The sequence below is a fragment of the Synchiropus splendidus genome, chromosome 11 (genome assembly GCF_027744825.2).
Source record: "Synchiropus splendidus isolate RoL2022-P1 chromosome 11, RoL_Sspl_1.0, whole genome shotgun sequence".
In the NCBI taxonomy this organism is placed as follows: domain Eukaryota; kingdom Metazoa; phylum Chordata; class Actinopteri; order Syngnathiformes; family Callionymidae; genus Synchiropus; species Synchiropus splendidus.
In genome coordinates, this window is record NC_071344.1 from 17,701,384 (window position 1) to 17,716,646 (window position 15,263).

The 15,263-nt window shown below is 45.6% G+C and overlaps 1 protein-coding gene across 6 annotated transcripts in view; it reads left to right on the plus strand.

Moving 5' to 3' along the window:
- Positions 1-15,263, plus strand: part of htr4 (5-hydroxytryptamine receptor 4) — a 92,723-nt gene that overhangs the window by 68,841 nt on the left and 8,619 nt on the right. The window contains exon 7 of one of the 6 annotated variants that reach the window (XM_053879444.1): positions 5,031-5,121. The exons of 3 other annotated variants lie outside the window; for them this stretch is intronic. In XM_053879444.1, coding sequence (XP_053735419.1) covers positions 5,031-5,094 — 64 coding nt within the window. In that variant the 3' untranslated portion in view covers positions 5,095-5,121. Of the gene's footprint in view, positions 1-791; positions 1,129-5,030; positions 5,358-15,263 lie in introns of those variants that run through there. 2 more of the 6 variants (XM_053879445.1, XM_053879443.1) reach the window with 2 other exon arrangements.

The window sequence follows — 15,263 nt, forward strand, 5'->3', positions numbered from 1 at the left end:
TTTGACAAATGACCATTGATTATTAATGACGTAACGGAGTGCGGCCTCACGTAATGCACGAGGGGCAGTGGGGATGTAGGTGGAGAGATAGAGCACCATGAAGGAACAGACGTGCCACAGGAGCGTTGCGGCTTGGCTCCGTGGATGATCTGCCTCAGCTCGTGGATCGTGCAGGCTGGAAGCCAGTCGATGCAGGGCAAAGATGATCTCACTAGACAGTTGAGAAAGTTGCTGAAAGAGTGGGCAGGGTTTGCCTGGAACATCCTGGAACTGGGAGAAAGAGCCGGAGACTGCAACAGTGTCATGGTTGTGGACTGTAGACCGTGGAGCGACCACGAGTGTCAGACAGGAAGGTGGCATGTTGACTGTCTCATTTTGGAATGTACACTTTGTGGATGGCCAGTTTCTACATTCAGTTGTCTCACCAAGGTGTGGAGGTTTGTGCCCCGGCTCTTCAGACAGAGAAGACCGGGGGGCAGGTCTGGCATGGAGTCATAAGAGAATGAGGTCTCTGATGTATGCAGTGGAACAGTGTTAATAAATGGTTTAGAGGTTGAGAAGCTTCAGGAGGCACTGTGTAAATGAGGTTCTGGTCCTGGTCTACAACCTACATTACACTCACCAAGGTCCCTCTTCACCAATGATACAAACAGAACCAGTTGTCCCCAAAACTGGACCAGCTGATCAGCAGAATGTGATTACTCATCTACTTCCTGTTTCAACTGTCTGAGTGACTCATGTGACGGATGGAATCCCGGCTCTGGTTTAGCTCCAATCCTTCCTCACTGCAGGTCCCGTCTTCAATGGCGTTTGTTATCGCCTCTTGTACAGGAGGTGACGAAGGAGCTCATTTCCTGATGAGGAGTCTCCATCCATCATCCACTTGTCTTCTCGATGTAGCTGTTGATGACTGAACGCTGAGGGCTGCAACACAAGACGCCATAAAGTGGCTGTAAACAAGTCGGATTTGTTCGTACGGAAGTGAAAAGTACATTCCTGCTGACGCGGTTCCCAGATCTTGAGGAAAATGGATTGTTTGATGTCATCAGTTTCTAACATAATTGCAGAGCTGGCTCTTTTTATTTTGCAATACAAAAAATAACATTCCTCTGATTCTGCGTGTGTTGTACGATGTTTCTAATAATGACGCACTAAGAGCTTAATGCATTCGAGTGTATCTTAGTTAAACCATAAAACTGAAGGCAAGGTGGCTACAGCTGGGGGGAGGGGGGAGCGGTGGACCGGTCCCATGACCCATGTTGTGAACCTTTGATGGATGGACACTGACTGAGTGTGAAGCCTCACCTTCTCTCCCTCTTAACAATCTTTAAATAGAAGGTTTCACCTCGCGAGGAATTCTGGGCCCCAGTGAAGATAGTGACCAGGGGCCCCGGTGTAACTGTCTAACTGGATACACTTTCATAGACCGGGCAGTGCTCGTAATATCATACAGGACCCCTGGTAGTCATGTTAATTGTAGTTTTGGTGAAAACAAAACACTTATAAACAACCTTTATGGCGCCTCAGCGTTGACTAAGGAGACATGCCGAGATCATCAGATATTGCGGTGACCTTTCAACCTGTTCTCTGGTGCGTGTGCTGTGCGTGAATAACCAAGGCGTCCGCTCCCACGTGGCCGAATGCAATGAGACGCTTTCAAGCGTTACATTTGCAGCAGACACACACGAGCGAGAACTGCCACGATATTAATGACGGTCTGAGTCATAATGTGTGTTTAAAACAGGAATAAACCCTTCCTACTCCTCGTGCTCTGGTCCTGGAGAAGTATTTACTGTAGTGGATGAACAGAGACATTCAGACGATGGAGTTTAGTTAGTGGTTTAATAGTTCTCCTGCCTGAACTCAGGTATTGAATCAATATTTTTCTCTAGTTTTCTCAAGTAAGAACTCAATACACCTGCTCTCGATTCTCTTTTTTTTTTTTTTATTGGAAACCAAAGGGGAGTGTTTTTAACAAATTAATATTCTTCAATTCACATACATTTTTTTTCATTTTCATTTTCAATTTTTACTCAGATTTTTATACAATACATGCTAGCCTCATATGTATCAAAAAAAAAGTGTCATTTTAAAAATTCCTTTTATAGTGCTGTAAAAAAAATTATTAAAAAATATTTTAGAAGAATACGTTATATTTTAAGATTATTTTGTGTATGCCGTGTCTTTTGCTTTTTTTAATTTATTTAATGACACAATCATATTTGGTATAAATGAAACAATGTTACCTCCATTTTCTTCCTCTCCTCTGAGGTCAGGTCGCGGGGGCAGCAGTCATAGTAATGAAGTCCAGACCTACTACTGTTTAGACCCCCACCCTTGGGAGAGTCCTGGCTCTGCACCGTGGGCTCCACCCACCCGAACACCTCACTGTATTCCGAGGGCTCCGCCTTGAGATGCCGGCTCAGCCGTGACAGGAGAAACACCATCCTTCCATTGATGCTACCGCAGCACAACAGAGACATAATGAGGCAGGAGAAACAGGCGTGGGCACCGCCAGCCTCCACTCGCCCCTGTAGCAGGTCTGCTGTGATCTACGAGCCGGTTTGCTGCTGCCAACAAAAACCCTGACATTGAACACGACCGTTTTCCCCAATAGGATATTAACAACATCCATTTTTGCGAAGACACCCCGACTGTAAAGTTTATCGTCTGCACTGGAGCCATACATCAGAAGCAGAGCAAACAAAGTGCATTAAACAAGCCATCATTCACTGGAGGGAGAGACGTGGGGAGCAGCTCCAGTAATGAGGAGACAAAGACACAATTTTAAAAGATACAGCGACATAAACTTGAAAAGATTCGGAAAGAGAACGAAGGGAGGGAAGGATCGCTGGGGGAGGAAGTGGGAGACGTAATTCAGAGTGACTTCAGAAGGGAGGGATAATGAAGACAACACTGTGTCTAGGGTTTCGTTTCCATCGTGTTCATTGATGTTAGTTTGAATTATCAGGCAAATCTCTTCCCTCTTGACTTGTTCATGTTCACTTAAGTTCTCGTGGTGGACAGTGGTGAGTACCACGACACAGCTGAGACTGACGGAAGTGGACTGCTGTTCATGCTAAGATGCAAGATGCGATTGAGTCGGAATGTTCTGTGTCTTCTCTGCTACCCGCTTTATCTTTCTGATTCCAACAGCAGGGCCTCCACCTTCACCATCATCACCCACCAGTCAAATCTTCACGTCCTCCTTCATCATGAATCTCCAGCATTCTTGGTCCAACTCTGTCACTCCTCTCTGTGTAACTCTGTCTCCAAACGTCTCACCTTCATCTCTGACTCTTCTGACGCTGAATCCTGAGTCTCTTAACCTCATGGCAGTCACCACTAGTGATGGGCTGTCGCGGCGTCATGAAACGGTGTCCTTATTTTCACAGCCCACCAGATGGCGCTCTTGGTTTAAAAATGGTGCGAGTCACCTGACATAGTTGTGGGAGCCTTGTCTTCTTCTGACAACACCTGAATGCATCAACGACAGGTCACTTGATCCCACTGAGACGTCTGTGGTCGTCCCTCCAAACGGTTTGACTTGAAATGCCCTCACAGAGCGCAGTCAGCCCTGTAGGACCCTCTCCCCACAAAAAAACTTTCTCCAGTGCCCTCACAAAGACACTGACCAAGACTTCCTGAATCCTGAACACGTGAAAGATTCATTGAAATGTGATTTAATATTTTTGACTTGAAGAAATGATGACATTTTAACTTGAAGAAAAAGTTGATTCTGGCGCCGTCGTCCCTTCAGGTGTAGATTAAAGGGTGCGGGGACTTTAAACTGGGACCACATGGATTTAAAGAATCAGGAACCTCGACTGAAGGATGTGTGTTTCTCCCTGAAATAGATGCTTCTTTTATTGTTGTTGACATGGTGTGAGATATGTCCAGAGGAACATGCAGCGTGAGCTGTGAAAATTCATAGCAACGCTCCTCTTTTATGGTTTATGATCACCCTTTGTCTTTACTCCGACCTGTCGAGTGCGCTCCTGCGTTTATCTTTGTTTGTCGTGGATCACATTTCTCCGTCAGCGTGTTTTTTTTCTCACGCACGGCGATGAATATTAAGCAGCCACACCACGTCACATCCGACTCCCACATCCATCACTGTGTAGAATAGAATCATCGAGCCAAAAACTCCATCCATTTTTCAGGTTCCTGCTGCGCCTGTTGTCAGCCCAGGTGAGGGGAGTTAACCTGCCAACGCTTCTGGAGGGCAGAACATGCGAACGGAAGTTCGTCTCTTCACGGCCTGACCTTTAGCGCCCTCCTTTAGATGCCATATTGCGGGGCTCATTAATTTCAGCTGGGAGGCTGAAAGGTCAAGGAGGATTTTTGTCATTAAAACCCCCTAATTTAGATTCGCACCAATTATCTCCGGCATCTTTTGACTCCTCTTTGGCACCGAGTCAGAACCATCATGCAACATGTGACTACTGGCTCTCTGCTCATGACTCTTTCTGAAGTAGGAATTGGTTTTACATTGTTTCCCAATTTTGGAACATTTCCTCCCCGGTTTAGCTTTTGTTGTCGTACACTGTTCAGTTGTTTCCCTATTTGCAGCTGTGCAGCTTTCGCTTCTTTTGTGACGACGGCCTTTCAATTTTTGATTCATAAAGGCAGTTTCAGTTTTTGGTTCTAAATCTCTCGGCTGCTTTTGTCGTCAGTTTAAGACACAAAGGTTACAATGGAATAATGTACAGTTGAAGATGTTACACTAGCAGCGCTAAACACAAGACAATAGTGAGAATCTGATGGAGCCGTGTGATGATGAGGTTCATGAGAGGGAACAGTCGAGTCCTGTCTCAGTCTCGACACTAAACTTCATTTAACCCGACGTTGAATTTGTGTTCCTCACCCATTCATGTGTCACCTGGATGAAAACTAACCTTGTTTCTCCTTCTCTCCTCCCTCTCCCTCCCCTCCCTCTATAACTCTCTCGTTGATCACCTCCTTCTCTTCTCCACTCGTTCAAACCCTCCTCCACCTCTCTTCGGTCTTCATCCCCCTCGTCCCTCCAGCGGCTGCTCCTCTGCCTCCAAGCTGCTGCTCTGGTTCTGCAACACCAGGCCAGTGCCTGTCTAGCTGCTGTCTGTCTATGGCGTCTTTCAAGTGAGTCTCCTGTCTCACCCACTCACGTTCATGTGCCGTCACCTTCTGTCTCATTCCGGGCTCAACACATCTGTGCTGCCAGCTCAGACGATTTGACCCCGTTCCCATCTGCTGTTTGGACACCTCCACTGCCTCATCATCAACTCCATCTTATATCTACTCAGAGGTCACGGGAATCACACAAGAGTCGTCTGTGTTAAATGTTTCCTCAAATATTAGTTCACTCAGAAAACTGAATCGTGACTCAATACTGTTTGGTTAGCTGAAGGTTTTCGAGAGGCAACTGTCAAAGAACCTACAATGAGTCTTGAGACTTTAAAAAAAAAAAAAAAATATATATATATATATATATATATATATATATATAAACGTTTAAAAATGGAAAAACAGATGGTGGTCAATAATTGAAACAGTTATATTCCAGACTGTATTTTTATTTTTTACATATTTAAATGTAGAGACATTTCTTGTGTGTACTTCTATTTTTTTTTTTTTTTTTTTTTTTTTGCTTTCACTCAAACAAGCAACCAAGTATATTACTGAGCCAACACTTACGCTGTTGTCAACCAGGGCTATGTCATTCTATGACCACTAGATGGTGACAAAGAGCTCCTGGCGTTCATCTCAGAGGAGAGTGTTTCAGAACAGCCCTGAAGGGAGACGAGTCCTTGGGGTGGAGATGTGCGACCAAAGATGTTCCTCTTCCGTGCACGCCAAGCGTGACAGAAGAGGACGGGCGATACCATGCCACTGACAGCTCCTCCCAGGCGAGGGAGGTCACACTGAACACACATGGAAGTCTGAAAACAGAAGTGGTCATCTGCATCTCATCGAGGGTGCGTCACACCCGAGCAGTCCACTTCCTGGCCCGTGCTCACTCAGCACACTTGTGTTGAACTGTCACGGCGCATTGTGAAAGTGACCTTTTGTGACCTGTCATGCGACTGAATAACTGCCAAGGGATTGGTGTGTGAAATTTCCTCCCTAATTCAAGGTTCGATAATGTCTCAAACGGTGCAGTGTTCTGTTCTGTTACTGGATATAACCCACTAAAACATCGTAGTTTCGTAGAGTTCATCGTAGAGTCGTAACTTTCCACTCAGTTGGATTCATAATTTACAGCCCAGAGCCAGAACAGCAAGTGATGATTTGTGTTTGCATCTGAATGATGTGTGTGGATGTTGGAGAGAAGTCAGTTGAGAATCGGCCTTCATTGAGTTAGAGTCAGTCAGTGAGTCAGATTCCCTGATTTGGACTCAGGCTGCTCAGACCTTCAACATGCCACTTTCTTAGTTTCTCCTCTATCATGTTTAATAACAGAGCTTACTCTCACTCATCCAGAAGAGATGAGTGATTCATTAAACTCGAGCAAAACAGCAACTTGAGCAAATATTTGTCTTCAACAAATGGCACTTATTTTTGCAAATAAAAGCCCAATCAATAGGATTTTTTAAGATTAGTCACTGTAAAATTCAAAATATGGAGCTCTTTTAGACAATTGAAAAAAATTGTGAACAAACGTATTAATTTTATCATCATCAGCACATACATCATATGTTGTTGCTGAATTCTGCGCATCATTGGAAGTGGACTCTGAAGATTTTTTGAAATGAGTTTAATGGTCCACAGATCCAGAGAGGCGTCATCGTGCTCTGGGCGTCGCATCACATGCGACACAGGCAGAGGCCCGAGACGCTCCGGCCGCGCTTCTTCTTCAGCAGAAGAGGTTCAGCGCTGTCAACGGAGTTCAACGAGGACGTCTGACAAACTTTTACATAACACACGCTCGAGCGATTACGCCGCAGCCAATCTCACAATTGAACCATAATCTCCTCTTAAAAGAGTTTCAGATATAATTTAGGGGAATAAACAATGCTGGAACAGAAGCATCGGAGATTTATCTGAGCAGCGCAGCTGATGAGAACCGTCTGTCATGTTATCAGCCATTGCCCGTCATAAAGACATTATTATCACGTCCGCTATGAACTGAAACGTCTTCAGTTCCAGCTGATCTGTCTGTTGGTCCGCAGCTCAGCAACTGAACTGTCTGCTCATCCATGTAAGCTCTGCCCAGTACGACCTGCTGGTCCAGTTCAACAGACACTCCAATGCCAGTCAAGTCCTTCACTGTAAAGACAGTCCATGTGAATTCGAAAACGAGAATTTGCATGGAATGAATTGTATATATAAATTGTATTTTAAAATATTAACAATTGAAATGTATTTTGAGAACTAAATTGATGTCTCCTTGGTTCTATGTCTGCGTAAATTATTCGTATTCATCTCATAACCTTTCTGAAAACCAATTTTACTTAGAAAATACCCTATATATATGTTCTAAATTTAATTTACAAACCTGTTTATTTTTATTTTTCATAAGTCAACCTGAATTAATGTTTATAATCTGAGGTCAAACTTTTGCCGGAAATATTTTTCTATTTTCTATGTCCATTGTGGAGAAGACAAAAAGTTTTTGTTGACATGAAGTTAATTCATCTAAGAAATAATGTACTTTAGCACGAGCTTCTGTGCTGATCCGAAGTGGCTGCCGACCAAAGCGCCATTTTCAGAGCTATAAGTGAGTTGAAGCGAGTTATAGCTCTTTAAATGGTACTGCGGTAGACAGTCAGCGACGCAACGCTTCATCTCACGCTGCGTGACTCCCTGCTGGAGCTTATAAGAAACTTGAGGTTGAATCTTTGTGCCTGAGGAAGTTAAACCCGGTCAACAGTTGGAGCGACCGCACGCCTCTGAAGGACTCGCTCTCTATATGAGCCTCAGCAGTCACTTAGATGAAGCCATTCCCTGTATGTTTGTGCCAAAGAGACTCAGTAAACTGTGAATAATTATGCGACTAAACAAATCAAAACTATTTCCTGTCTGGATGCTCAAGTCATTACGCCTCACTTGGATGGCCCTCAATGACTCATCAGCAGTCGCTTTCCAGCGACTCGGGTCACAGGAACATGCACTGGCGTGTGAGATCAGTGACTGATCAAGAGAGTCATTCCCTGTTCAAGACAGTGGGACTCACTGCTTCATGGCCTCAGAATCATTTCCTGTCTCCAAAGCAAACCGAAGCAACTTGAGTGTGAATTGAGTCAGAATCATTTCCTGTTTAGCACTCAGGGATTTATTCATGTGATTCAGTCATGAAGAGAGTTGAATTTACTTGGACACACTCAGCTTTGTGGGATTCTGTGATTGAGTCTGACTTTAGCTGGACTCAGATGTGTGAGTCGAATTCAGCGGGACTCACTCAGAAGTGCGGGATTAAGTGAGTCTGAATCTAGCTGGACATGTGAGCGATGCAGTGAGTAAGTGAGTCCGAATTTGGCGGTACTCGCTCAGGTGTCTGGGATTCAGTGAGTGAGTCAAATTTAGTGGGACTCAGTCAGATGTGTCGAATTAAATGAGTCAAAATCTAGCTGGACACATTCAGATGTGTGGGATTCATGGATTCAGTCTAAATTCATCTGGACTCTTGTGTCGAATTCGGTGATTTGCTCTGAATTTCGCTGGACTCAGATGTGTGGAAATCACTGATGGAGTGCTTAGATGTGTGGGATTCTGTGTTTAAGTGAGTCAAAATTTAGCTCCACTTACTCAGATGTGTGAAATTTTGCAAACCACTTACAATCATTTCAAAGTCACGTGTGACACAGGAATGAAACAGAACCATTTCCTGTTTATCACTCAGGGAGTTATGCATGTGATTCAGTGATTGTCTGAATTTAGCTGGACTCAAATGTGTGGGATTCAGTGAGTGAGTCGGAATGTAGCTGGACTCGCTCAGATGTCTTGTATTCAATGAGTAAGTGAGTCGGAATATAGCGGCACTGGCTAAGATGTGTGGGATTCAGCGAGTCAGAATTTAGCTGCACTCAAATGTGTGGGATTCAATGAGTAAGTAACTCGGAATATTGCGGGACTCGCTCAGATGTGTGGGATTCAATGAGTCAGAATTTAGCTGGACTCAAATGTGTGGGATTCAGTGACTATGTAAGTCAGAAAATATACCTCGCTTAGATGTGTGGGATTCAGTGAGTAAGTGAGTCGGAATTATAGCGGGACTCACTCAGATGTGTGGGATTCAATGAGTAAGTGAGCATGAAAATATCCGGACTCGCTGAGATATGTGGGATTCAGCAAGTCAGAATTTAGCTGGACTCAAATGTGTGGGATTCAATGAGTAAGTAACTCGGAATATTGCGGGACTCGCTCAGATGTGTGGGATTCAGTGAGTAAGTGAGTCGGAATTATAGCAGGACTCACTCAGATGTGTGGGATTCAATGAGTAAGTGAGTATGAAAATATCCGGACTCGCTGAGGTAGGTGGGATTCAGCAAGTCAGAATTTAGCTGGACTCAAATGTGTGGGATTCAGTAAGTATGTGAGTCAGAATATAGTGGGACTTGCTCAAATGTGTGGGATTCAATGAGTAAGTAACTCGGAATATTGCGGGACTCGCACAGATCTGTGTGAATTTAGCTGGACTTACTCAGCTGTATGAAATTCAGCAAACCAATCACAATCAGTTCCTTTCACAAACAAGTCACTGGAACTTGTTCATGTGTGACTCAGGGATGAAACAGAACCATTTCATGCCTGGCAGACCGAGTTATTGCGGCTCCCTCAGATATGTGCGAGTGAGACTCGTCTGTGAAGCAATTAGAGTCAAGGTGTGTGTGACTCACCATCCAATCCAGTGACGTGTTTATCGTCCCAAACTCCCGTCTCTGCTGTGACACTGCGACTGAGAGGAGACACCGTATTGTCGGCGCAGTGATGGACGCTTTGCGAGCTCCCAGTGTTTTATGAAGATGAGCTCGCGCCTCACTGCCAACACCATCCATCATCTGTCACAGGTCTCCAGCTGTAACTTTATTTTATCAAAGACGTTTCACAGCAGGTCACTCAATGACACGGACCCGTCAGTGATGCTGTCAAATCACAGCATTGGTTCACGTTCGCTGACCTCACTGGCACCAAAACAAACACCGGCGACAACAAGCCGCTGAGACGTCGCTGTGTAGTCACTGCAGAGACTTCGTCACACCTTTGTCACAGGTGTGTGGTTCAGTCTGCAAACCTGCAGAGAACATAACCAAGAGGCGAGGATCGGACTGAGCTCTGGTCGGGTCGTCCAGGTCAGTCAAGCCAGGATGGCGGTCCTTCTGGTGGACCACGCGGAGGTCTACAGCTGTCCATGTTGGACCTTGGAGAATGAGGCTCCTTCTCATCCTGCACAGTGTAGATGAGACAAGTGTCCTGTCCGTGTCCTGTGTTGTGCTGTTGATGGTCACTGGAGCGTCTGAAGTCAGCAATGATCTCCATGTTGAAGTTGAGAAAGAGGTAATGGATATTTTAGCTCCAGTCTGTAACACACCCCGACTTTGAGGGGCATCAGTGAAACAATAGATGGTTCATGATGCTTCATGATGCAGTTTTGAGCTGCCTGCTCTATCAGGTACTGTTCTTTAACACCTTTTGCCCTGGATGTTTTTTTGGCCTGATCTTGGAGAAACGTTTAGAAAACATTGAAATATACGACTCTGAGCAAACGTACGTTGTTTGTTGCACATTTTTGGTGGGATCATCTGTAGAAAGCTGGAACATCGTGTTTCTCTCAGAGGCATCATTCAGCAGATTCCTCAAATATTCTGAAACCATTTTGAGCATAGCTACCTGGAAAATGCGATTTCTTCTGAGCTTTATTTCAGCTGCGTCTACGCCCACAGATGAGGAGGCTATTTATTTTCTCTTGGCCAAGTTCGGAACGCGACACTGTCTGGCAGGAACGTCTTTTCCGCAGCATCAGAGGACAGGCTTCAGAAGGTCACACTGGTATTGTCGTTCATTATGTCGTGAGAATATGGGGGCACTCTTGAGGGTGCCGTGGTGGCTGAGGTGGGCCGACAGATCTGCCACTGGAAATAAAGCAGCAGGCTTCTCCACAGGTCCAGTGTGGGCACTGATCTGGCTGCTGCAGGAGATGTTCTGGTGGAGGAACGTTTAGATACTTCCTGAGACAGAAATCCACTTGTTGACAGACGTGTTATGTTATGTTATGAATATGCCGCTATTAGACAATGGTATTATTAGCATGATGAAGACAATTTTTTGTTTGATAATTACAATAATTTACAAGAAATGTATGTTGCATAAAAACCTTAACTCTTTTTTGAGTGAGTTAAAAAGAATATTATCATACAAATTTGCTGCTTTGAAAAAAACAATAATATTATCGACACAATGAATTAACCAACCAGTCATCCTGAATGTTCTGTTGACCAGCGACAGTAGTCTCCCTCTTCATTTTAATCCTGCGTTTTGACTCTTTTATGGCCTCAGTTTTTACATTTCCGCTGCAGCCGTGTCAGTAATAGAGCAGGAATGTAACTCATGACTTTCAGACCTAAACGCTTCTGTGATCTCTGCTCCGTCCCAAACACTCCCCGACTGCTCCGACACTTGCTGCTCCGAGTGTGTATTTATAGAAGAGTGTTTTGTTTAAGCTCTCAGATCACTTACTCATGTGCTGCCCAGCCAGCGTGCTTGTGTGTGTGTGAGCTGCCGGGCAGCCTCGCCGGACTCAGAGTTCTTCATGCGTCAGTGCCCGGGCAGAGACCCACTCTCATGCTCACACCACGATGGAGTGGACTTCAGTGTTTCCATGCTCAGGGTGGCTCATCTCACTGCCGCCGGTCAGTTGTGCAGTGAGATCGCTGCATCAAAATGTGTCTGTGAGGAACTAATGTTCTCTTGGCTGCTAACACTCATCTGATCTTTGGCTCTATCTGGGTCACCTGGGAACAGGTGTGTACTGGGGGTGTCCTGATTTTCAGAGGCCACCAGATGGCATTGTGTGCAGTGAAATGTTGGGACATGAGTGACTAAATCAATGACACCTCACATCATTTCTAAACCAAGTGCGCCATCTAGTAGCCTCTGAAAATTAGGACTCTGTTTCATGAAACCTCACCTACCCGTCACTACTATAGAGGATACTTGTGGGGCTGCCTCACCCCCTGACAGAGTCTTTCATGAGACTGAAAGTTTGGCCACGAAGCATGAAAAATGTGGATGTACTTCTTCTTCCTTGGAAAATGTGTGAATTAGTGCAGACACACTGACAGGAGGATGAAGGGGAGGTGAACAGCATGAGGGTCTTCTCACCAGCCAGATTTGTTGCCTGCATTAAAACCTCTGTCAATCCACTGTGTGGCGGGTGGCGTCCACCATCTGTGGAGGAAGGAATTGTGAGCTGGAACACGAACAACGTAGAGTGCAGTTACGCGTCCCTGAGGGGTTTGATCTGCTATTGAACCCAGCTGACCACAGGATGTTTCCAATTGTGGAGTTCCATAACAGAGGCCATAGGTCACTGAGGTACACTCTTGTCTTGAACGCTAGCACACTTACAACATGAGAATAGGCACAATAGGTTAAAAAGTGGTTTTCTTGCGCAGTGTTTTTCCAACGAAGTCACAGCACCCTAGGTTCATTGAAAAAATCCCGGGGCTCACCACCAAAGGAACCTCGGCCAAAGCGCACTTGTGCTTAAAGTCCGATAGAAAATCCCTATTCATTTGTGAAACACTGAAGCTACTGACACTCGCTTGTTATTTTGCCAGGATATTTGCAGAAACAAATGGCAGAAAATGTATTTGTGTCAAATGTGTCCAGAAAGGGACGGGCAATATGACAAAATATATCAGGATTTATTTATGTATTTGCTTACTTTAAATAACTGTTTGGATTTGATGACGCCTGTTTTGCATGATTTTATTGTAGTTTTGATTTTCCAGACAAATCCCGAGCTTGCTTCATAAAAACAATGATTCTTTCTCTCTTCACATTTTGGAGCGCATTTATTTTGTTGTGCATTTAGTTTGTTGTGCATTTAGTTTGTCTAAACCACAAAGCAAACTTTGATAGTCCACAAATATCAATAAAGTTTTGAAGTGAGACACGTCACGTTAGCCGTTAGCCATTAGCTCTGTTGGCGCAGTGGTGCAGATAGTCTTTGGCGTCGCGGGTCCAACAAGGATCACTCCCTCCCTCCGTGGTTCTGTGGTGAAGGTGTGTGGTCAAGTTAGAGGCGCATCAGGTTTACAAACGGCATCTTCACTGCGAGTGTGCGTGGAAAGAGGAGCGACGCGCATAGCGCCCACCTCAATCTCCGGACAAATGAGGTGAAATTGGATCATTTTCCCAGGGCACACCTGACAGTCTCTCACGGCACACTAGTGCCCCGGTTGAAAAAGGCTGTTCTTGCGTCAACGCTCTGAAGCGGATACAAACCGAGAACTTCCAGGCGTGAGCGAATAACAGCAGCGACGTTCCAACGTCTGCCTTGGCCAGCCTGCTTCTTTCTTCTAAATCCACCAGTCAATGTAAAAGAAGGTTTCCAGAAAAGTGTTTCCAAAAATGGATTTTCCTTTGAGCCAAAAATGGGGACTAAAACCTCCATCTTGATTAACCGTCGCTCCATTACCCCGGCTGCGCTGCGAATTTCACAGTTCAGGACCCAAGTGTGATTGAAGCTTAAAGCCTCTTATCAGGGAAGTTTAAAATAAAATGAGCTGAATCAAAGTGTCCATCTTCATGTCCCAGGCGAGTCAGGGCCAGGGGAGCCCCCTGCCGAGTCACCTCCCCTGATCCCAGTCCGTCTTTGAGCAGAGAACTGCAGATGGTATCACGGCGGCTCGGAAAAGGGGGAGGAAGTTTTGGGGCCACCAAATCCCACCAGGCTCCGCAGGGGATCCGGCGGCCATTAGATCCTAATGAGGGATGTCAGACGAGAACCAGTGATAGTTCCTCGTGTGTCTGTCTCAGTCGGACAAAACAAATCATTCACTCCAGGCGTGACTCGTCCCTCCCTCGACAACCACAGGTTGTCAAACACCTCTCTGCTGGTCACCTACCACTGTAAGACTTTCATTCCACAGTAAAACCGTGTTAAACTCCATCCACATCCTGTGGTCAGCAGTGAGCAGGGTCTTGTGTGTGTTCCTTGTTCAATCCCACACCTAATTAGACTGTCAGGATGGAATCTTGTTCGCCAGTTCTGCAGACGGGTCCCTGCCTGTTCTCGGGTCCGTGCAATTTACCAGAGCTTCTGTTTCTGTCTGACAAACCAGGGAGAGCAGAAGAACGTGGCGGGGATTAGCCTGCACCCCGCTGTGTTCTTCCACAGCAATGAGTTGGCAAACACATAATGTGTCTCTGGGTTTGTGAGGAGAGTATGACTTTGTGGGGACCATTGGCTGGACCCCAGGAGGATAAGCCTCAATTTGAGGATGGAAACTTCACAATAACTGGGTCAGTATAACTGGGTTCCAGTGTGGTTCAGAGTCTGGAAGGTGAGCCATGTGTTTTGGATGATTAGGTTTAGAGGCTGGGGAGAGGGTTATGGCATTGAGAAACCTTACAATGTCCCCACAAGGATTGAAATACAGGTGTCAATGAGACTGTGAGAGAGTAAAACAAAAAGCAGAACATGACCTCAAGCGAATTCCAACTTGATTTCAGTTCATTTTGTAACCAAATAGGAGTCTACAGTATGAAAAGGTTTAACAAGGTCTGGAAGCTGGAGCATCAGGACCACTGCCCTGGACTGGTACCAGAACCCTATCTATCAACAACAGTTGGACCGCACCTGACTGCAGCCAGGGGTGCGGGCGACCCAAGTCTGACCTAGTCTGGTGTGATGCTTGGTCTTGGTTAGCTGGAGCATCTTTAGGAAGACAGAGCTGAGCCAGAAGACAAAGCTCTCCCCTCACCAGTGGAGCATTGCTCCGTCCTGTGGTCACCAGCTCTGTCTGAAGTCCAAAACTGGCCTCATTATTTGTTTATTCCGAGCGTTTGTCCAATTCCCCGAGGCTGATTATGATCCTGCACCGATGTGCTGACGTCCTTCTGTGGGCGAGTCATTTTCATCCTCATCTTCTGATTGCCGTCTTGTCCGCGCCGCCTAATCTCCATCGATTCAAATGCAGGTCTTTTGTTTTCATCTCATCAACTTGACGTCATCTGTTGAACGTCTTAATGTGCATGGCTCGGCGTGGACCAGGGTGGGGTGGAGTGAAGTGATGCGCGAGGGACGCTCTCTCCAGACGAGTGAGTGGAACCATCTT